Source organism: Nothobranchius furzeri, chromosome 16, assembly GCF_043380555.1.
Source record: "Nothobranchius furzeri strain GRZ-AD chromosome 16, NfurGRZ-RIMD1, whole genome shotgun sequence".
In the NCBI taxonomy this organism is placed as follows: domain Eukaryota; kingdom Metazoa; phylum Chordata; class Actinopteri; order Cyprinodontiformes; family Nothobranchiidae; genus Nothobranchius; species Nothobranchius furzeri.
Genome location: NC_091756.1, coordinates 61,703,861 through 61,726,275, shown reverse-complemented (window position 1 = coordinate 61,726,275; position 22,415 = coordinate 61,703,861). Strand labels below are relative to the sequence as shown.

The 22,415-nt window shown below is 45.4% G+C and overlaps 2 protein-coding genes across 4 annotated transcripts; one reads left to right on the top strand and one right to left on the bottom strand.

Moving 5' to 3' along the window:
- Positions 1 to 439: 439 nt before the first annotated feature.
- Positions 440 to 10,773, bottom strand: si:ch211-201h21.5 (inosine-uridine preferring nucleoside hydrolase). Its single transcript, XM_015962387.3, has 6 exons — positions 10,701 to 10,773; positions 2,398 to 2,603; positions 1,462 to 1,644; positions 1,282 to 1,393; positions 1,073 to 1,209; positions 440 to 1,004 (listed from the first exon to the last, which is right to left on the bottom strand). The coding sequence occupies exons 2-6, from the start codon at positions 2,578 to 2,580 to the stop codon at positions 639 to 641; spliced, it is 981 nt and encodes a 326-aa protein (XP_015817873.1). The 5' UTR covers positions 2,581 to 2,603; positions 10,701 to 10,773; the 3' UTR covers positions 440 to 638.
- LOC107387420 (basic immunoglobulin-like variable motif-containing protein) lies at positions 3,384 to 20,798 on the top strand. 3 transcript variants are annotated; one of them, XM_070545894.1, is made up of 10 exons: positions 3,384 to 3,471; positions 11,371 to 11,898; positions 11,970 to 12,099; positions 17,914 to 18,009; positions 18,585 to 18,689; positions 18,783 to 18,877; positions 18,942 to 19,074; positions 19,695 to 19,778; positions 19,861 to 19,957; positions 20,270 to 20,798. In XM_070545894.1, exons 2-10 carry the CDS (start codon positions 11,424 to 11,426, stop codon positions 20,570 to 20,572), a joined length of 1,518 nt encoding a protein of 505 aa, XP_070401995.1. In that variant the 5' UTR covers positions 3,384 to 3,471; positions 11,371 to 11,423; the 3' UTR covers positions 20,573 to 20,798. The 3 variants fall into 3 exon arrangements, with proteins under 3 accessions (XP_070401995.1, XP_054605649.2, XP_015817871.3); XM_054749674.2 differs by lacking the exon at positions 3,384 to 3,471 and adding an exon at positions 10,952 to 11,006; XM_015962385.3 differs by lacking the exon at positions 3,384 to 3,471 and adding an exon at positions 11,036 to 11,215.
- The last annotated feature ends 1,617 nt before the right edge of the window (positions 20,799 to 22,415 follow it).

Below are 22,415 nucleotides of genomic sequence, written 5' to 3'. Positions count from 1 at the left end.
TGGAAGGTGTCGCTGACTGACAACACCTTCCACTAATCAGGAGAGGAAATGCTCTCCCACTACACACACACACACACACACACACACACACTCATGGTGGGACCTTAGGAGGCAGAGAACAAATCTCACTAATGTAAAGTGAAATGGTAAAGAATGATAGTTTCTTCTGAGTAACGTGACGAGCTAATTGGCTGATTTTACTTCTTTTTTTTTTGTTTAAAATAAAAAGCCTAACATTGTGTGAGGGAATGCATGTCACCCTTTTATTCCACGATGGTCAAGTCTCACAAACAGCCTTTTGCATGGCTTTGTGAGACTTGACATTAAAAGATTTCACAGAAAATGATGGTTTAAAGGACTCTTAGGTACTATGACACCTCAGTTTAGCTGTATAGTTGTATCACAGAGAGCCAGCCATTTCTGTGTTTGTTAAAATCAGTTGGCCCATCTTATTGGGGTTAATTCCCAACATTAATCAGTTGTAGACAATGTTTTTTTTCTAATTATACTCATATAAACTTGATCAAATCTTAAAATGTAGTAGGATCAGACAAATTCCACAATATTCTGATGAATAAAACCTTAAAAGGAGGTTGTCAATTGTTACCATAACTGCACGTCCATCAGGGTACTGAAGGTTATTTCTTGCATGGTTGTCTGAGGGACTCCATCAGTAACCGACTGAGCTTAGTTAAATCACATTTAGTCATTATTTTTACACTGTGGTTCTTCTTCAGTTGGTTTGTGCGATCCAAAACCATCATGCCTCGGGCAATGGAACCTTGCAGCTCCACACGAACAGGACACTCAATGCTCTCCAGCACCATGCTGCTGTCAACACAAGCTGCCATTGCGTAGGAATCATAAGAGACGAAGCCCGGCCCGAAAAACACGTCTCTTTTACTTTTCAAAGCCTCTTTGGAGTAGGCCCAGCACTTAGACGTTATCATCTTCATGAAGCGAGCTGCTGGAGCATCCTGATGGATTAGCTCTTCAAAGAATTCCTGCACAAATGGAATCAGTGAGAATTATGGGATGCTTGGGTTTAGTAGTTCATACACACACAGCTTACCCAGGTCAGAGCGTTTCTGCATGAGTATTCCCATGATGCAATGTAAGTAGGGCAAATGAACTCCTCAAGAACAATATAAGCCGACTCAGGATCCATTGCAAAGTTAAATTCTGCACAAAGTGTCACATTCCCTTTTCCTGCAACAATGAAAAGGTTGTGTGAGGCTGCTGGTCACTCGTACAAACGTTCACAGTCGTATGTTGGGTTACCTTCCATGTTGCCACCCATTATGTACAGATCTCTGAGCTTATTAGGAAAGCACGGATCAAGTCTGACAGCCAGTGCCAGATTGGTGAGTGGACCTAGGGCTACTAAAGAGACCTGTCACAGAAGGGATTTAGGATGCTGAAGGAACCACACTTTAACCAAAAACAGAAGGGCTTCCTCACCTGCATCTCGTGTTCAGATACCAGTCTAACCATTGCATTAACGGCATGCTCTCGTTGGATTTTCTCCTCCCACAAAGGATCTTTGTACTCCATCACATCACCAAGTCCATCTCCTCCAAAATGGTCACTGAACAGATTACCGATTCCAACCAGAGGACAAGCAGACCCCCGAAACACTGGAATCTACATAGGAAAACCCACTCTTAGAGTTTTGGGGTTAAATAGAAAATGAGCATGTTATTCTGTCCATGTACCAATATGCTTGCTTAAATGGTAAACGGCCTGTATTTGATACAGCACCTTCTAGAGTCCTGGACCCCCCCCCCCCCCCCCCCCAAGGCATTTTACAACACAGTCATTCACACACTTACACATCCTGGTGGTGATGAGCTACAATGTAGCCACAGCTGCCCTGGGGCGCACTGACAGAAGCAAGGCTGCCAAGCACTGGCGCCACCGGTCTCTCTGACCATCACCAGCATTACATAATATTGTAACGGGGCGACGGTGGCACAGGAGTTAAGAGCTCGCCCCGTAATCGGAAGGTTGCAGGTTCGAGCCCCACTCAGTCTGTCACTGTCGTTGTGTCCTTGGGCAAGACACTTAACCCACGTTGCCTGCTCGTGGTGGTCGGAGGGACCGGTGGCACCTGCGCTCGGCAACCTCGCCTCTGTCAGTGCGCCCCAGGGCAGCTGTGGCTACATTGTAGCTCATCACCACCAGTGTGTGAATGTGTGTGTGAATGAGTGAATGACAGATTGTGTTGTAAAGCGCCTTGGGGGGTTCCAGGACTCTAGAAGGCGCTATATCAAATACAGGCCTTTTACCATTTAAACAGTTCTAAATAATTTGTTGATTTATTAATGCTTAATAATGCATGAAGCAACATTAATAAATGGGACCTTTATTATTCACATACAGCGGTAACAAATGTACCTCCTGGCGCTCACAGACAGAGAGAACCCTCAGAACATTTTGACACACATTTGCCGCCGCTGTGTTCCCAAACACACAAGTCACAGCAAGAACCTCCACGTCCGGTGCTGCCAAGGCCATCATTAGGGCCTGAGCATCATCGATGCCGCTGTCTGTGTCAATGATCAACAACTTCTTCGTCATGGTTTTCTCCTGGCCTGGAAAATCTGGAAATAAAATGAACTTTTAACAGTCATATCACACAAATTACAATTACCTTTAACCTGAGGACTCTTGTTTATTTGCAAGTGGAACAACTGTTGCACATTTATCTTTAGTGTCAAACAAGAGATATCATGTCAAAACTCCAAGTCAGCAACTGTTTGGTGATTTTTTATGACCTTGGTGACCTGTCATGAACTTAAAAAGTATTTTGGGTAAACTGGAGAGTTGTATGGTCTCTGTGAGCTTTTTTTTGTGTCCTCTGGGGAAAACTTTAGCTTTACTCACTGCAGCTCAAGTTTTAACAACGCTAGTTTAACTTCTCTTCACAGGCTTCCAGGCTGTCACTGAATCGGGTTTGAAACTTTCAATGTTCGTTTTTAAAGCTTTTAATTGTCTGGCTCCTTCATACCTCCTGGATCTCCTGGAACAGAACCATAAAAAAACTCAAGTCAAACCTGTTCCAAGCTTCAAACTGAGGGGTAAATCAATTGTTGTTGGGTTATTTTATTTATTTATTTGTATTTTTGTGCAGTTGCAGCTCCAGGCCTGTGGAACATATAACCAATGCACATCAACTCGGCACAGAGAGTAAGACTTTACAATAAAGGTTTCTTTATTAACGTTACTTAGTACATTATTAAGCATTAAATGCAGACTTGACAGTTTTGTCTTGCTTTAACGACCCTCCTAGTGTGTGTTTAGCAGAACCAAAAGCAAAACCTTATCTCCTCACTGTGAATTCATCTTTGTTATGTCTCCTCTGCCTTCATTATTGTCTACAGGAGTGATTCATCAATAAATTAAACAAATCAGCTGTGTTCATGATCTAAAACGTGCACGGAACGTGCTGGGAGCTGACTGCAGCGCCAGGTATGTCCGCTACATTTTTTTAAGTCCACAAGTGGCAGGCTACCACTCTGAAGTTGCAAGGGCGATATTGTGGACACAGAGGGCGGTGGGGAGTGACTTTTCATTAACCCTGTAAAGCAGGGTGTCCAACTCCAGTCCTCGAGGGCCGGTGTCCTGCACCTTTTTGTTGTTTCCCTGTTCCGGGTTGGTTCGCTTGAGTTCTGGGTTGGTTTGCTGGAGTTTTTGACAGTTAAAACTGGCACCCACATTTTCTAAGTTAACACACATTTCTTTTAACAACGGTAGTTTCTGCTTCAGCCCTCTCCCCCCTCGCCCTGCTTCAACCCCCCCCCCCCCCCCCCCCCCCCAAGCGCAGCGGCCACAAACTCACTGATGCGCCTGCAGCCTCTCTGAGTTCCTGCTGCTCTAAACATTGAAATAATCATTTAATTTTCTGTTCCTCACTTCTGATTACCTTCAGTGGTGTCTGTTTGTTGCAACCAGCAGGTACAAAAACTAACTTGTTTTTATTTGACTATTTTTCTGTCCTGCCTGTTTATTATCTTCCTGCATCTCCTCTCAGTCCTAAAGAGAAACTGCTACCTGGGTTCATATATATTCACCTCATGAGTTACCTTTGAACTGCAGTTCTAAAAGATCTACTGACTGCAAAAATAGCGGGAGTGTGCGCTGCACGCTGACTGCACCGGTGCAGTGAAGGTGATGCGCTCCGCAGCAGTGAAACGCATTAGGCACAAATAAAAAACAGAAAGCATAAAAGAATATGAGCCGACGGAAACAAACGCGTGTTAACTTTGATTTTGAGGTGGCGACACTTTGAGAATGTTACTGCAGCCAGCTCACCCGTAATTCGGACCCTGCGCGTAAAGTTGGTCGCGTGAGTCGCCGTTGCTGGGGCAAGATTCATAGATGGAAATCCTGGTGAGGACAGAGGGGACATGTCCCCCTCTGACATAAATGCCCCCCCCCCCCCCCCAAACTCCATAAAACACAAAATGTTTTTTGTTTTAACAATCTGTTAACTTTTGTTGAATGCGCCTCCCCCTTCTTCCCCGCCGCCTAATCCTCAGTGGTTCAGTCCAACAATCTGTGTCTCTGATAGGAGGGGCTGCTGCTGCTCGCACCCAGAGCGCGCTACCTGCAAGGTGCAGGTAAGAGCAGAGCAACATGTATAAAGTTACCTGGTGAGTTTTTAATGCATTCAGTCGTGCTTTCAATGAAAAAAAATATCTATCTATCTATCTATCTATCCATCTATCTATCTATCTATATAGAATATGAGCCGACATATTCTAGATAGATAGATAGATAGATAGATGGTTATTGGTCACTACACTTGTTCAACAAGCACAGGACACATAAAGCTACAGTTCTGCTCCTTTGTGTGAAGTCTGGCATGTTTAACATAGACAACATAAACTGTTAGCTTAAGCATGATGTGTTTATATTAACACTGGACTAAAGAGAAAGGAGAGAGAACAAAAAGAGAAAGACAGATATGTATTTATAGAAACAACAGACAGTAAGAGAGGATAGACAGTTGACACACAGCCATCATCCTCTCATTGTCACAAATATTAGACTAACTTGTTTCACTGTCATTTTACATTTCTGTAGTCAGATTGTCCAGGTTTTTACATTTATGTTGGATATTATTACTTAGAATCAAATTTTCTATTTCAGATTTTGTCTTTTTTTGTTGTTGTTTTTTTTTAATATACTTCTACCTTTGACTTAGGCCCTGTCCACACGTAGCCGGGGATCTGCCAAAACGTAGATATTTGTCTACGTTTTGGCCTGTCATCCACACGAAAACGGAGTTTTTTTCACACGAAAACAGATCTTTTTAAAAACTCCGGCCAAAGTGAAGATCTGCGTTTTCTCCGTTTTGGGTGTCTGCGTGTGGACGGACAAAACCGGAGTTTTAAGGTCCGCAACGTCACTTTCCGCGACAAAAAAATGCTGACATCACGTGTGCGACCTGTGTTTACACTAGCCGGCATCATGGATGCCCTCAGAGCTGCGCTCGCTTTATCAATTGTCCAAGCGCTTTCTGCTTGTTTGTTTTTGCAAGCGGAATTACTGCTCCTTGCGGAAGACCACAGACGAAGGACGAGGTTAAGAACGGGGGAAGTACTGCCGCCTACAGGTCTGGCATGTCCTTAACAACGTATTTATCCGGGTACGTGTGGACAGAGTTTTGTTTTAAACGAGGTGGTGTGGATGCAAGTTTTTGGAGGGGCGGATATTCGTTTAAAAAAACCCGGCTACGTGTGGACTAGGCCTGAGATATTCCGCTCAACAGATATTAATGTTGTAACATTCTGACTGGTAGTTTCCACTTCATATTTTCTTCTAATTATATCAATTTTAAAGTCAAACATCTTTTTACACAGTATAGTAAGTTCACAGTGTTCTGGACTTGTTACGTACACATTCATGCAAACATACAGCAGGAAAAGCTAAATGTAGGCCAGATAAACATATTATCAGCTGGGTACTGAACCTCCTCTAACTCTAAAACCTGTGTTCTTGTTATTGTCCAATCGTCTGGCAGCTTCTAGTCAGGTCAAAATGGCAGAGAAACGACAAATGAAAGACATCAGGTCATTTTTCAGTTCACCAAAACGTCAAGTAAGTCGAAAGACTTGAATAAAGGCACGTGTTACCTTGAGACGTGGCAGACGTGTTTACTTCAGCTCCTACTTTTTGTGCTCTAATTCCTCTTAAAACCGGTTTTTTTCCTGTCACTGATCTCTGGATTTTGTGATTTTGTTGGAACTCAGTTGGACCTTTGTTTATTTTTTGGATTCTTTGACTTCTTGGACCTTTAGTTGGAATACAAATCTTTCGGATCCGACAGAGGCAGCTCAGCTAAAGTGTAAGCAACACTGAAGCTATCTTGAATGTCTGTCCTCCCGTTGCTTCTGCCCCACAATGACGCCTTTATGCTTTCTAAAGCAAATAAAAGAACTGAAAACCTTAAAGAGGACATACGACGACTCTCTGCTGAACTGCAAAAGAAGGAAATGGTGCTGGATAGTTTTAGATCTCGTTTTCCTGGACTGTCTGAGACCACTGTCAGTCAGTTTGAAGATAAAACATCCGTGCAAAACTCTCCAAGACACCATTGCTGTGCACCACGAAATCCGACTTCCAGCTCTACTCCTGACCAATTTTCATCTTGGTCAGAGGTCGTGGTAGTGGCCGTAGGAGAGGCCCTGTGGTTGATCCCAACTCCCCACCTGACCTCAATCTTTCAAACCGCTTCTCTCCACTTGCTGAGGAACAACCAGCTGATTCCTCCTGACCTCCTCTTCCCTCCCAACCATCTGATCCCATCCAGCAGGAGCCTGTAGTCCGGAAGAAGCAACATAGGCAGTCTCTTATCCCCAGACCTCAACCTCTGACGCCCGAGGCAAAATACTAAAGGATGCTGTGCATCGACACCCTGCTGGACCTCCTGCCCTGGCTCAGGAGGTGAGCTCTTCCACCTCAAACCCTCCAGTTCCCCGATACCACAGGAACCCAAACCCAGAATCCTCCACACAAATCAGGAGCCCTCTACACCCCGTCCACTGTTGTCACCGACCACTTTGCTGGCAGGTAATTTAATAATCAGGAATGTCCGCTTTTTTAACGTCATGACGAGAAGTTTTCCATCTCCTGGATAAACTTCCTGGTCTGCTGTACTCCATCCCAGCTTCAGTTAAAAGAGTGATCATTCATGTGGGATCAAACGATGCTAGTCTGTCATCCCTCAACAGCATGTGAACCATCTCTTTGACATTCTGAAGAGCAGCAGAATGTCGGTTTTCATCTCCGGCCCGATCCCCACAGTTTCTCGTGGATATGGACGTTTTAGCCGTCTGCTCTCTCTCCACTCCTGGCTTCAGTCTGCTTGCAGGTCCCACAGTTTTGGTTTCATCGATAATTTTAACCTGTTTTGGAACCGTTCCTCCTTTTTCAGGCGAGATGGTATTCACCCTAACCGACATGGCTCAAGCATGCTAACCGCTAACATCCGGTATGCTGTGCAGTCCCATAGATGTATATCCGTGGTGGATTCCCTTCCACAGACACGACGGTTTACATCCCAGAGATCTTCACCTTCTTCGGCCTTTGCTCAAACCTCCACTTCAAATAACATCACTCCCTACAACCCTCCCATGATGCAACAGTCTTCTGTGTGTCTTCCAAAGGTCACAATCCCCAAAATGTTGTCTTCTGCTGACAAACCCAAAAGATTTCCTATTCCAGTTCATTTATCAGCCAGCAGAGACATAAACTGTATTCATGGCCGAAGAACCCAGAACACCAGATGTTTACGACGCATCCCTCTCCAGCAGGTTAGGAAGACAAATGTTCTCCAGGATTCAGTTCAAGGTGCCCTGTTAAACGCCCGTTCCATCTCAAACAAATCCTTCATTTTAAATTAGCTGTTCACCAGAGAAAAGTTGGACTATTTATTTCTTACAGAGACGCGGCAGCAAGATGGCTATTTTGTACATTTAAATGAAATATGTCCACCAGACTGCTCTGTGTTTACCACACCACACCCGACACGTCGTGGTGGAGGTCTTGCTGTGGTCTTCAAGGACAAACACGTCTGTAATCTGGTGAAAAATGGCCCTTTTACAACTTTTGAATGTCAGGTCATCAAAGCAGGTTTACAAAATGTATTTCACTGTATTTTAATCTACCGACCTCCCGGTCCAGCTGGCCCTTTTCTCTCTGCATCTGCGGATTTTCTATCATCAATGATCAAACTAAAAAAAGTTTTAATCCTTGGCGATTTTAACTCACACATTAATGATTCTAATTGTAGCACAGCAGTGGAGTTCGTGTCTATTATGGAGTCTTTTAACTTAGAGCAGCACGTTTCAGGCCCCACACACTAAATGGGCCACTCTAGATCTTGTTTGCTCTTTGGGACTAAAAATCAATCATTTACATGTTGAAGAGGTTCTTGTGCGTGACCACAGCTGCACTTTCTTTAATGTCCTATCTGATGTTGAATCTGTCCCTCACACCTAAAATCAAAGAGACGTGTCATTAATCAGGCAGCGGTGGATGGATTTTCTAGATAACTTGACAGCAGCTCAGTTCAGGGTGATGATCCAAGCTTGTTCATCCAGTCATTGGATAAACAATGCTGCAGTATCTTAGATAAAGTAGCTCCTTTTAAGCAGGTTACTTTTTCTAGCAAGAGAAAAAGTCCTTGGATTAATAAAAATATGTACAGTCTCAGAAGGACACGCCGCAGAGCCGAGAGACGTTGGAAGTCGACTAGATTAGAAAGTCACGGGCTGCACTTTAAAGAACTGATAACATCTCTGAATGAGACAGTAAAAACTTCCAGGGCCACTTACTTTGCTCAGCTGATAAAAATAACTCTAAAGTCCTGTTTGACACCATAAACCAGGTTGTTTCTCCTCACGCCCCTCTTATGCCAGTTTACTCAAGGTCTGACTGTAACAACTTTCTAGCGTTCTTTGAGAATAAAATGAGAAATATCACCCCCATCTACTTCCTACCCCCCCATCCAACCCCCTCCCTCTCAATCATGGTCTGTCTTTACTCCTGCAGATTTCCAGGACATTTGCCTCATTCAGAAACACATGAAACCAACCTCAAGCCCTGCTGGTTTCATTCCTGATATCTTGTTCATCAGGATGTTTGACCAAATTGGCCCATGCATTGTAGATTTTATTCATTTATCCCTATAATCTGGCTCTGTACCATCTGTTTTCAAACATGCGGTTATTGAACCCATCCTTAAAGAAACAAGTTTGGACTCATCTCAGCCTAAAAACTACAGACCCATTTCTAAATGACCCTTTATCTCTAAAATATTGGAAAAGGTTGTGGCGATCAACTGATGACTTTTCTGGAACTACACAACAGTTTTGATAAATTCCAGTCCGGTTTTGGTAAAAAGCGTTCAACAGAAACAGCTTTGCTTAAAGTTTCCAGTGACATTATGATGGCTGCAGACAACGGAGAGTTCATGGTGTTAGTACTGTTAGATCTTTCTGCAGCTTTTGACTCTGTTGATCACAGCACCTTCATTAACAGACTTGGTGACTCGGTGGGGATCTCTGGAACTGGTCTAGACTGGTTTAGATCGTACCTTTCTAACAGAAGTTACAGTGTCTGTAGAAACCACATCATGTCAGATTCTACTGATCAGTTATGTGGGGTACCCCAAGGCTCTGTTTTGGGTCCACTGTTGTTTCTGCTGTACATACACCCTCTTGGACAGATACTTGATTCTTTTCATAATGTCTCTTATCACCTATATGCAGATGATATTCAGCTGTACTGCTCCTTTAAGGATTCTGAGTTCTATAAACTGTCTGAATTACTAGAGTGTCTATCAGCGATCACCATGGCTAGAAGATAACCTCCTTCAGTTGAACTCTGAAAAGACTGAATGTCTGATCATTGCCCCTGAGAGCATGGTTCCCCTGGCTAGTCTAAAACTTGGTCATTTATCCTCTGCTGTCAAGACAAACTTAAGGAATTTGGGTGTTTTTGACCAATCAGTGTCTCTTGAAGGTCACTCAGAAACGTTGGTCCAAAACTGTTTTTATCATTTAAGAAATATCTCCAAACTGTGAAGGTTGGTGTCAAAACTGAACTTGAAATGGTTCTCCATGCCTTTATCTCCTCCCGTCTAGATGACTGTAACACACTTTTCACATGTTTTAACAAAAAAGCCCTTGACCACCTTCAGTTGGTCCAGAACTCTGCAGCGAGGCTCCTAACTGGAGCAAGCAGAAGAGCACACATCACTCCTATTCTGGCGTATCTGCACTGGTTACCCGTTAACTTTAGAGTTCATTTTAGAGTCCTCCTGATTATCACTTTCAATGCTCTACATGGTCAAGCTCCTCCCTATATTACTGAACTGTTAAAGCCTTATGCTCTAACCCTTTCGCCCCTGGGCAAGATCCAGCTAAAATGAAGCCCTGCTTCTATGATGTATTTTAAACTAAAAACGCACAAACGAATAGACTACAAATCATAATATTGTAATGTTTTCTTTATACATTTTTATGAAATTCCTCTGGGGAAATCAAATGGAATATAAACTACAGCAAAGACAACAGCTGCATATGTTTTGAAATAGTATTTCTTGTGTCTTTACTTTTTAAAATGTGTTAAATAATACATTTTAGGTCTCGTGTAAGTTAATGAAAAACAGCTCGGACTATCGGACTCACCTTCCTCGCGTGAAGTTTGAAGAGACGCGACAGATTATTTTGTGATTGGTTTAAATCTGCTGGATTTTTTCACAGCGCGGGTGATAAACAACAATCCCAGCTACGTGAAAATTCACACTTCTTCATTTCAGCACCATACAGTACATTATATCAAAGTGAAATTGGATTTTATTTATATATTTCCACAGTCAGGTGAATTAAAGTCCTCAGTTAGTTTATTTATTTCCGCTTAAATTTCATCGACACCCCTACGTTGCTTGTTCAGAATGGTACAGTCCAGGGAACCTGCTCCTGAGAAAAATACGGGTCAGCAGCGAGTTTTCAGGATTTCATTTATAATTATCTGACTAAATTAAACAGTGTTCATCAACGTTCAGGGATAAATGGTTAGCTTGACGTTTGACCGGGTTTCAGACCGCCGTAGGGCTGGAACCGTGATGAAAACACCGAGGCAGCAGGGCGTGATGCTAGCAGCGGGGATGTAGCCGCCTGCTCACCTCGATAGACATCAGCAGGTGATGTGTGACGTTTAGCTGTTTTAATAACCACTCCGCGTACCTCAGGCGGACAGACAGGATACGTTTAGTTTATGTTAAATGTTGAATATGTTTCTTAATGTCGCGAGTGGTAAAGCGCGAGGAGTCTGACTGCATCCATGTCATCCCTACAGGAGCGAGTCACCTCGTCTTCATCCCTCATCGTCAGCCAGCTCTGAGTGGTCCGATGCCGAACACATCCGAAGGACCGAACCTCTCCGGGCCGGCTGAGCCGTCAGGGGCGCAGATGCCCACCGATGGCGCGCATGAGCGCGGGCTGATGAGCTCCCTAGCCCGGGACGCTGCGAGGCTGAGGCGGGCTTCGAGCGCCGAGCTCCACCTGCAGTGGACCTGCCCGGTCACACACTCCCGGGAGAAGTTCTACACGGTCTGCTCAGATTACGCCCTCCTCAACCAGGCTGCATCTGTGTTCTGCCCACCGAAAGCAGCCCGGAACGCGGCCCCGACCAAGCAGGAGGAGGGAACCCCGCTTGGGAAGTCCAAACAGCCGCCTGACTTCAGCGTGAGTCCGGGTGGAGGTGTAGGATCAGACGGGGACTGCGACATGGAGGAGGTCTCATCCGGCTTTACCAAGCCTCTTCTGGCCTGGGAGATTGATACAGCAGAGTTCAACGCTGTATTTACCAGGAAAACAAGAAGCTGTAAGACATGCCAAAGAAAAGTGTAACAAATGCATCCATCATGCCCAACTTTAAATCCAACTATTTTTCAGGCAATGGGAAAAAGAGCAGCACCAAGAAGATGAGGCCTTCAGACAGGCCCAGCCGGAATCTGCTGGATGTCCCTGTTCACGCCTCGCTGGAGGACATCAAACAGAGAAAAGTGTTAGACCTTAGGAGATGGTAAGCTTATGTTGAGGAACACACCTCAAACCAGCGGTCTAGCTTTGTTCACCTAACCCAGATCAAAACCAACAAAATATGGGCTGCATGGTGGTGCAGTGGTTGGCACTGTTGCCTCGCAGCACGAAGGTTGCAGGTTCGAAACTCTGCTGCGGCCTTTCTGCGTGGAGTTGCGTGTTCTCCCCATGCATGCGTGGGTTTCCTCCGGGTACTCCGGTTTCCCCCACAGATCACAACACGCCCTACAGGTTATAAACTGTGAGTCGCTTTGGATAAAAGCGTCTGCTAAATAAATAAACATGAACAACAAAGCCTGACACTGAATCATCCCATCCATCCATTCTCAGCCGCTCATTCATTCATTTTCAGCCGCTTATTCATAGTCGGGTCGCGGGGACAGCAGCCTAAGCTGAGAGGCCCAGACTTCCCTCTCCCCAGCTACTTGGGCCAGCTCCTCCGGGGGAATCCCAAGGTGCTCCTTGGCCAGCAGAGAGAGATAGTTCCTTCCGGTGTGTCCTGGGTCTTCTCTTGCGTCTCCTCCCAGTTGGACGTGCCTGGAAAACCTCACCAGGGAGGCATCCTGACCAAATGCCTTAGCCACCTAAACTGGTTCCTCTCGAATTGGAGGAGCAGCGGGTCTACTCAGAGTCTCTCCCGGATGACTTCTCACCCTATCTCTAAGGGAGAGCCCAGACACCCTGTGGAAAATTTTTTTTCGGCCACTTGAATCTGCAACCTTGCTCTTGCGCTCACTACCCAAAGCTCGTGACCATAGGTGAGGGTAGGAACATAGATCAATCAGTAAATCGAGAGCTTTGCCTTCCGGTTCAGCTCTCTTCACCACGACAGACCGGTACGACACCTGCATCGCTGCAGATGCAGCACCAATCTGTCAATCTTGCGCTCCATTTTTGCCTCACTCTGAACAAGACCCAGAGATACTTAAACTCCTCCACTTGAGGCAGGTCCTTGTCCCTGACCTGGAGAAGACATTTTACCCTTTTCCGGCTCAAGACCATGGTCTCGGATTTTGAGGAGCTGATTCCAGGGTTTCCCCTACATAAGCTCAGGCATTGCGCTGCGCCACCCCTGAAATTCTAGCGGCAAGGCTATGAAACCAACCTCCACCCTCTCATGGCCGACGCACGCACTGAAATGTTCCGCGCTCTATTGCCCCTCCTTTGCTCTCATGGAAGCAAAATGGTTCACGAATTATGACACGTCTCTAAATAACATTAGGTTAGATGCACATAATAAATAAAATTACTAACAAACTCAGGAATCTGTTTCTTTGCTTCACTGTTCTGGTGTTGAGAATATCACTAATGCGGATCGAAGGAGATACACAGATGAATGCACCTCTTATTTATTATTTGGAGACTACATTTACTGCAGCTGGCAGAGGCAGAGATTTTTTCTATTGATACACGAATTTACAGAATCATTTTAAATGTTAATAGGGGAAGACCGCAGGAGGGAGCAGTAAAATACAGGGGGTCCCCAGCAAAAACAAGAAACTTTACGAGTCTGATGAACCCCGCTGGTTTTCCATCAGGCAGTCATGGGGCAGCTCCAACGACCCAGTGGCTGTGCTGGGTCAATGTTATCGAGCTCAGTCCGGTGTCGGTACAAGATCTGCTCGGGTGCAAGATCGGCTCGGGGTCCGTCAACTGCCGATGACGTCAAAGTAGTCGATTGGCTGAACATGAACCTTACGGAATTACGTAATCACGTTACGTTGGTCCAGGCAAATCTTTCTGTTGGAAAGATGGACAACTTTTACAAAGAAATCCATCATTACCTCTTTGAAAATACACTTTTAGCATAGAGCTGCATGTATATTAGGGCTGAACGATTAACTGCATGTGCAATTAAATTGCGATGTGACAAAAGGAGATTTTCTAATCGCAAAGGCTGCAATTTGGCAGCGAGTGGTTAGTGCAATGCTAATATACATGGAAAAACCCATAGGAATGCTAATGCTAATATCACTGATTACATTCTTACAAATTATGAATTAGAAACGTGCCAAATGATTACATTTGGAGTCTAATAGAAAGTAAAACTATCATCAATCAAATAAGTACAGACAGGTATTTTAGTAAAGCCAGAAAACTTTTAACTCCAGAGTTTTGGCTAGCAGCTATGAGCGTACCTGAACTACGCATGGACAAGACGTCAAAAACTCTTAACACAAAATACTTCAATAAACGGGACACACTTCTTACCTGCAAATACAATTCCACAGGGGTTGCTAATACCTATGATCCTTCAAGGGATGTGCTCAAAGAGGAGTTCAACATTATGAATAAAATATAGTGTTTTATTTTACAAATACCATTATAAACACAAACGTACGTCCTAATAAACATTATTTTAATAACGAAACTGCTAAATTCTTTCCAACAGTATACATGTGTAGTGTATTTTGTTCGAGTGGGTTTGCCGTACTTTGACGTCATCGGCAGTCGAAGGACCCCGAGCCGATCTTGCACCCGAGCAGAACCTGTACCGACACCGGCTCGGCAGAGGGTGAACGAGCCGAGGCGACGTCGTGCTCTGCTTAAGAAGAGGTGTTATTTTCCCGCTTCAGAAGAAGCGTCCAACGTGTTTTTACGCTTTCTCCGAGACATGTCACGTTGCTAAGTTGTTAGCGCCGCGCGCTAACACGTCAATAGTGCAGCGTAGCCTGCTGGAGGTTTTAAGGGTTCAGATGAAAACACCCGACCTCTCAGGCTGCTCACACATCGATCTTAAGTTGTCGCTGTTGCGCTCACGCCGTAATACAGTATTAGATGCGGTTAAAGTCAGACACGAAAAAATAAATTTTACATGAATGAGTGATGCTTAGCCTGGTGGGGGGAGGAAACCCTGTCAAGATCGTCAACACTCGTTTATCTTAATGTTATTGAAACATGTAAACCAAAAAGCTTTATATCCACTGCTACCTTTCTAATTTTACACTTAGTAACTTATGCTGTAACTTCTCCCTGCCCTGCCTGATTCTCCTTGCTGCCCGCCGGCTGTGATCACAAGCGACAACATAGTAGTTCCCGCTGCTTCTTCGGGAAACGGCGCAAAAAAAAAAAAACTTGGGATCTTGTAGGCGTGGCGGTGGGATTTCAGTCGTGGCGGCCCGCCACGGCTACGCCTATGTAAGGGAAACTCTGCACATCATCTGCAAAAAGCAGAAACTCAATCGTTAGGCCACTGAAACTGATCCCCTCAAAACCTTTGTTGCACCTAGAAATCCTGCCCATAAAAGTTATGAACAGAATCGGCAGGCAGCCTTGGTGGAGTCCAACTCTCACCGGACACAAGCCCTACTTACTGTCGGCAATGCGGACTAAAGATCTGATACCGGTCATACGGGGACCTAACAGCCCTTATCAAAGGGGCTGGTACCCCATACTCGCGGAGTACCCCCCACAGGACCCTCCGAGGGATGCACTCGAAGGCTTTCTCCAAATCTACAAAACACATGTAGATTGGTTGGGCGAACTCCCAGGCACCCTTCAGATCCCCCTAAGGGTATAGAGCTGGTCCAGTGTTCCACGGCCAGGACGAAAACCACATTGCTCCTCCTGAATCCGAGGTTCGACAATCAGATGGACCCTCCTTTCCAGAACCCCTGAATAGACCTTACCAGGGAGGCTCAGGAGTGTGATCCTCCTGTAGTTGGAACACACTCTGCTGTCCCCCTTTTGAAATAAGGGGAACCACCACCCCAGTCTGCCAGTCCAGTGGAACTGCCCCCGATGTCCATGCGATATTGCAGAGCCGCATCAGCCAACACAGCCCCACAACATTCAATTCAATTCCATTCAAAAATACTTTATTAATCCCAGAGGGAAACTGATTGCTGTAGTAGCTCAGAATAATAATAATAATCAAGTCATCAAAGAGTTGTTGTATATTACAATGGCTGTTGGCAGGAAGGATCTCCAGTAGCGGTCAGTGTTGCAGCCAAACTGAAGAAGCCTCTGACTGAAGACACTCTTCCGTTGTCGGACAGTCTTGTGAAGAGAATGCTCAGGGTTGTCCATCATGTTCTTGATTCTCTGGAGAATCCTTCTTTGCATCATCTCCTCCAGCGGTTCTGAAACTCTGGCTGAGTCCTTGAAAGGGCTTGGAGTTCCTCCATCTTGTTGGCCAGTGATCTCACATCGCCCATTATGATCGATGGAAGAGATGGTTTGAATTTCTTCTTCCTCTGTCTCTGTTTTGCTCCCGCTCTGCACCCACGCTTCTTGTGTTTTAGCTCATTTGGCATTTGTGGCTTCAGTTGAGGTATTATTTCAGCCTTTCCAATGTTAATCAGCTGCTCCCGATTGTAAACAGCTTGTTGCCATGGTTACGCATCATAACAAATGCTCAAAAAGTAAAAAAAAGCTAAAAAATTGCAGTAAAAATCCTCCAAGCTTCACAGCACCAGAAACAGAAAAGTAAAGTGTCCAAAAAAATACTGTTTTTCTTGAGAAACTAGAAGAAAAAATGCCCAAGAAAAGGCAAAACTTACATATAGTCAACAGAGCTACTCCAACATGCAGCCACCCAGAGCAGCGCAGTTCCGGAAAAATAAAAATTAAAACAAATGAAGCCTCCAGAGCCTTAAGGAACTCTGGGCGTATCTAATCCACCCCCGAGGCCTTTCCACAAAGGATTTATTTTTTGACCACCTCAGTGACATCAGCACCAGAGATTTGAGAACCCAGCTCAAAGTCCCCAGACTCTGCTTCCTCACTGGAAGACGTGCTGGTGGAATTGAGGAGGTCTTCGAAGTATTCCACCCACCGATCCACAATGTCCCGAGTAGAGGTCACCATCACCCCCGTAAACAGTGTTGGTAGCGCACCGTTTTCCCCTCCTGAGATGCCGGATGGTGGACCAGAATTTCTCAAAGCCATACGGAAGTCTTGCTCCATGGTCTCATAGAACACTTTCCATGCCCGGGTGCCTCCACAATCACCTGAGCCACATTCCGCTTGGACATCAGCTGCCTCTGGAGTCCCACAAAGAGAGCCAAAAAGACCCGATAGGACTCTTTCTTCAGCTTGACAGCATCCCTAACCGCCGGTGTGCACCAGTGGGTTCATGGGTTCAGTTCAATTTCAATGTATTTATTTATATAGCACCTTCTACCACCTTAGCGGAGGCCCAAGGTGCTGAACAGGACATAAATACCGGAGTAATAATAAAAACATATATTGAATAAAAATCAGTAAAAACAAACAGACGAATTAAAGCAATTAGAAACGACGCAATACAAATGATAAAAATATAGAAGCCAGTGTCCATGCTGGGGGAAAGCTCGCCGATAAAAGTGGGTTTTAAGGCGTGATTTAAAGTTTTGTGGAAGACTAGCAACACACACACACACACACACACACACACACACACACACACACACACACACACACTACACACTACGCTACACACACACACTACCCAGTATTAGTATTAGCAAACCCCTGACAGGCTGTGGTGAGCACCAGTGATGATGCAGGACAGTCCCAGGCCATCGTGCTTCTACTAAAGACAACAACAGAGGCTTGCTGTAGAGATTCACCCAAAGAAATCACTTGGTGATCAGTCAGTTTCCAGGAGGATCGGACATTTTACCTGTCGGTGCAAATTCATGCTAACAATAATAGATTTTCCATGTGAAGGATTGTACTTCCAGAATTCTGCTTTTGAAGTTAATGAGAAATAAAAAATAACATATTCTGGTTTAGTTCATTTGAGAAAAATGAGCAGCAAGCTGTATTAATGTAACCCGTGAACCGTGTGTGCCTGCTACGTCTCCTCCTGTAGGTACTGCATCAGTCGGCCTCAGTACAAGACGTCTTGTGGAGTTTCCTCTCTGGTGTCTTGCTGGAACTTCTTGTACAGCACTCTGGGAGCCGGGAGGTGAGCCGCTCTCATTAAAGCTGTCCTCTAAAAGTGCAGCAGCTCGTAGAACACTAAAGCTGTTCCACACACTCGTTACATCACCTGAAGTTCGCTCTGCTAAAGATGATCAAGGTGTTTGCAGCTCCTCATCTAGCTATCTGTGGAAGTGAAACGTTGCACAACATTAAAACAGTCAGGTGTGTGTGTGTGTGTGTGTGTGTGTGTGTGTGTGTGTGTGTGTGTGTGTGTGTGTGTGTGTGTGTGTGGGGCGACGGTGGCACAGGAGTTAAGTGCTCTCCCCGTAATCGGAAGGTTGCTGGTTCGAGTCCCGCTCAGTCTGCTGTTGTGTCCTTGGGCAAGACACTTAACCCACCTTGCCTGCTGGTGGTGGTCGGAGGGACCGGTGGCGCCTGTGCTCGGCAGCCTCGCCTCTGTCAGTGCGCCCCAGGGCAGCTGTGGCTACATCGTAGCTCATCACCACCAGTGTGTGAATGTGTGAATGACTGATTGTGTTGTAAAGCGCCTTGGGGGGTTCCAGGACTCTAGAAGGTGCTATACCAAATACAGGCCATTTACCATGTGTGTGTTGCTAGTCTTCCACCCATCTCGCAGGAGGAAGCTCTGCACATTCTTGGCTTTCAACCACCTTTCGAAGAAATAAAGTTTGGTCCTTTCACTGGCAATGCCACTCTGATGAGGTACACACACACACACACACACCCCGTTTTACTCCTTTAAAACCGTATACGGACAGTCATTTATTACAAAACTAAGAGTCTGATTTCTTCCAGGTGGTTCAGACAAATCAACGACCATTTCCGAGTGCGAGGCTGCTCTTATATCCTCTACAAACCTCATGGAAAACACAAAACTGCAGGAGAAACGGGTGAGTCCGTCATCAGCTGAAACCCATGCCGCGCAGGCGGTGACCCCTCTGCTCTGCTTTTCAGCTGAAGGGTCTCTGATGAAGCTGACACAAGGGCTGAAGGATGAGTCCATGGCTTACATCTACCACTGTCAGAACCACTACTTCTGCCCGGTGGGCTTTGAGGCAACACCCCTGAAAGCTGCAAAGGCTTACAGGTAACTTGCTTCATGGAGGTTAAAGATTTTCTTTATTCTTGCTGCTTCAGGAGGCTCCTTGCAACCCCTCGGATACCAAGAGAACGCTTTCAGGTGTTTTCTTCATCTTAAAGCTGCAAATCTGCAAAATGAGCTAACTTCAACATTTTTTTCATGCCTCTTAACAACGTTCTGACGTAGTGTAGCTATAAATGAGTTGTGGAGATTTAAAAAGAAGAACTAAAAACCTCAGCCGATAACAGGGCTTGGTCCGAAACCGACGGTTAGACCATCTGGTTGGCTGTCTGACCAAAGCATCATTTATCTGGGTCCTCCGTTCATTACACTCACGTCTTGGTGTGAGAGGTTCTCTGCTCAATAATACCAGACAAGGAGAAACAGCCGGCTGCTACCACTTGAACTTTAGGACAAACTACTAGAGTTCCAGAAAGAAAACCACCATTTGACGTCACGGACGATAAGACATGCTTGGACCTAGAAACGGTGACTGGTGTTTAGCGTTGTCTCGTTTCCTCTGACAATGTGGGTTCCCATATCGGGGGCGTGGCCTGGGGCTGATGGTCGATGGGAGCCATTGTTCTAGTCAAACACTTGTTCATATTCCTCTCTCTTGTCTACAGAGGTGCTTTACCCACAAATGAGATGGAGTACTGGATCTTAATAGGAGAACCTAGTAGGAAACATCCTGCTATTCACTGTAAAAAGTAGGTTACTGTCTCATTTGATTTCATTTACATTTATTTACTTGCTGTTGTTGAGCTGCTTAAATGGAACGTTTGTGTCCAGGTGGCAGGACATTGTGACCGATCTCAACACGCAAAACCCAGAATACCTGGACATCCGCCACACCGAGCGGGGGCTTCAGCAGCGCAAAACCAAAAAGGTCCCTGAGCTCATGTTGGTTTCAAACAGGGTTTCTAACCCCCGGTCGTCACCTGACCTGCATGTTTCACGTGTCTCTACTCCAGCACACCCGATTTACATGTTTGCACTGCTTCCTCCAGTGCTGCAGAAAACTGTTCATCACTGGTCAGGTGTTAAGGTGTTGAGTCGGGTGTGTGGCAGCAGGGAAACGCTGGTGTTTGAAAGGGCGACGTGAAGAACATTTATTACAGGCGGTTGGTGAGGACCAGGGCTGGGAAACCTTGCCTTTAAGCTGCTGCTTTCAGGGTTTTACTAAACGTGTTTCTCACAGGTGGGCGGCAACCTGCACTGCATCATGGCCTTTCAGAGGGTCAACTGGCAGAAGCTGGGTCCCTGGGCGCTAAACTTGGAAAACCTGCGACATGACTTTCACCACCCTGGAACAGAGAGGGCCCACGGCAGCACAGCTGAGGGCTCGGAGGAGAGGACGCCGTCCAAGCGTCTGGTCCACCTCGGACGCTCCCAGAGTATGGGGAGTCAGAAGGACAGCAGCTGTAAACGGCTGTCCAACGCTACAGAGCACAGGCAGAGGAGCTCCCCCGACAGCGACCTGGAGGAAGATGTGATGGACTGAAACAGGTCGGTGTAGACAAACGGAGGACTTAAAACAGGACCTGACAGAAGGATTAGTCTGGTGTTCCTATAAAGTTTACTGTTAAAAAAAGGCCCACACTAAACACTAAAATGGCTCTTGGTTAGAAAATAAAGTTGTGTATCTCATCAAAGTTTCATTCCTTTAAAGGTGCACGATGTAAGAATGACATACTGTGGTCAAATTTGGGTACTGCAGTCTGTTTCTAAAGCGGGTGACTCTGATTTCATGGTTGTTGCCAGTTATGGATCAGCACGGATTCGCCGGCCGGTGTTGATTTAAAATGCCGACAGCAGTGTTAGCTGCTGCAGACTCGACAACCCTGCTGTAAACAGCGACTACATCCCTCTTTAGATTTTTTTAAAGGAGAAACGCTGACCTGCACCCAGACAACTGAGAAAGACGTCTGTTCCTTTCAACATGATCAATGCATTAGACCGTTCTGTCATCATTTCTCTGTAAAATTATTACTTATTGTGCATTTCAAGAGTTGAGTTGTTCCACCTTTAACTCGCTTTTTAAAAGGATGCTTGGATTTGAAAAAAACAAATCACAAACGTGGCAGAATATTCTGTTTGGACTAATGTCACACGCTAGAATAAAAGTTGTGTTTTTCTAAATCATACAAACCATAAACACAAAGTATTTTATAAACAGTATAAAAATACACTTTCTTTTCAAATTTGTGGTATTTCTGCACGGTCCCTACTGGTGACCCAGTGGATGGCGGCTACTGGTTCGGAGGTGTGTTTTTGTGTAAAAGTGATTAAATAATCCTGACCATTTTAGATGTCTAGCTGAATTGCCTCTGCTCAGAGAAATAGTTCATATCCTTAACTCGTTCACTGCCATTGTCGAAAAAGTCGTCATTTTAAATCCAACCGCTCGCTACCATTGACCACTAAAGTTGTCATTTGCATCTTTTTACTGGGCGTGCGTGGAAACGACCCCCCCCCCCCCCCCCCCCCCCCCGGCACCACGAGAACAAACATCCCAGCTCTAAAGCCGATCTTCATCCGCGTATGTCACATTTCACGTGACCAGGAAGCAGAAAATCCGTGTGTTAGGAGGTTGTTTTGGGCCGCTGCTGTGGGAAAAGTGTAGCCTGGCAAGCCAGACTATATATGTGAATGTTCGTGTTTTAAAGAAAAGCCCAAGTCTAAATCGTCCGATGTTGATGACAAAGCCGTTTCAAAAACGTGGTTCCCGAGCTGCCGCCATGTTGGATGTGTTCGCGGTCGCAGTTCTGACGTCTTCAGCTACTACCGCTGATTAGAGCACTGTGATTAGCCACAATATAACGCGCTAGGATTGGCCTACAATATACGCTGTGATTGGCCCAAAAAATAGAGAGCTGTGATTGGCCCAACAACAGCAACTAAAGAGAGCTGTGATTGGCTCGCCAGACTGCTGGTAGGAGCTGCAGAGGTTCTAATGGAGCATTCCTAGACCAAACTTTGCAAAGCAAGAATTTGGTCTAGTTCACTAGGCTAGGAAAAGTGAAGTGCAAACCGGAAAAGCTTCTGCTGCTCACCATGCAACAACAGCTTATGAAGGAACAGATAACGCTAGAAACACGCAGATCCTTCCCGATGTAAGAAGTGAGTGTACTCTTTGTTTTGGTGCTGACATCATAGAGCACAACGTTCTGTGACTCTTCCAAAAAACAGGAAAAACACCCAAAAACCGCTGGCAGCGAGAGGCTTTTCTGACCAGGAAACGGCCCGCAGTTAATGAGTTAAAGAACGATGAGGCAACTGCTAATCTCAACACCTTTATGACCAACATGAGTTGCTGCCATCTTAAAACAGCTCAGGTTTCCAAC

Coding starts and splice junctions, on each gene's coding strand:
- si:ch211-201h21.5 (XM_015962387.3), bottom strand. CDS start 2,580: ATGACGAAGAAGTTGTTGATCATTGACACAGACAGCGGCATCGATGAT. Junction 1,210..1,281: donor AATGGGTGGCAACATGGAAG/GTAACCCAACAT, acceptor TCATTGTTGCAG/GAAAAGGGAATGTGACACTT. Junction 1,005..1,072: donor GCAGAAACGCTCTGACCTGG/GTAAGCTGTGTG, acceptor CCATTTGTGCAG/GAATTCTTTGAAGAGCTAAT.
- LOC107387420 (XM_054749674.2), top strand. CDS start 10,967: ATGGTACAGTCCAGGGAACCTGCTCCTGAGAAAAATACGG. Junction 18,878..18,941: donor CAAAACTGCAGGAGAAACGG/GTGAGTCCGTCA, acceptor TCTGCTTTTCAG/CTGAAGGGTCTCTGATGAAG. Junction 19,958..20,269: donor AGCAGCGCAAAACCAAAAAG/GTCCCTGAGCTC, acceptor TGTTTCTCACAG/GTGGGCGGCAACCTGCACTG.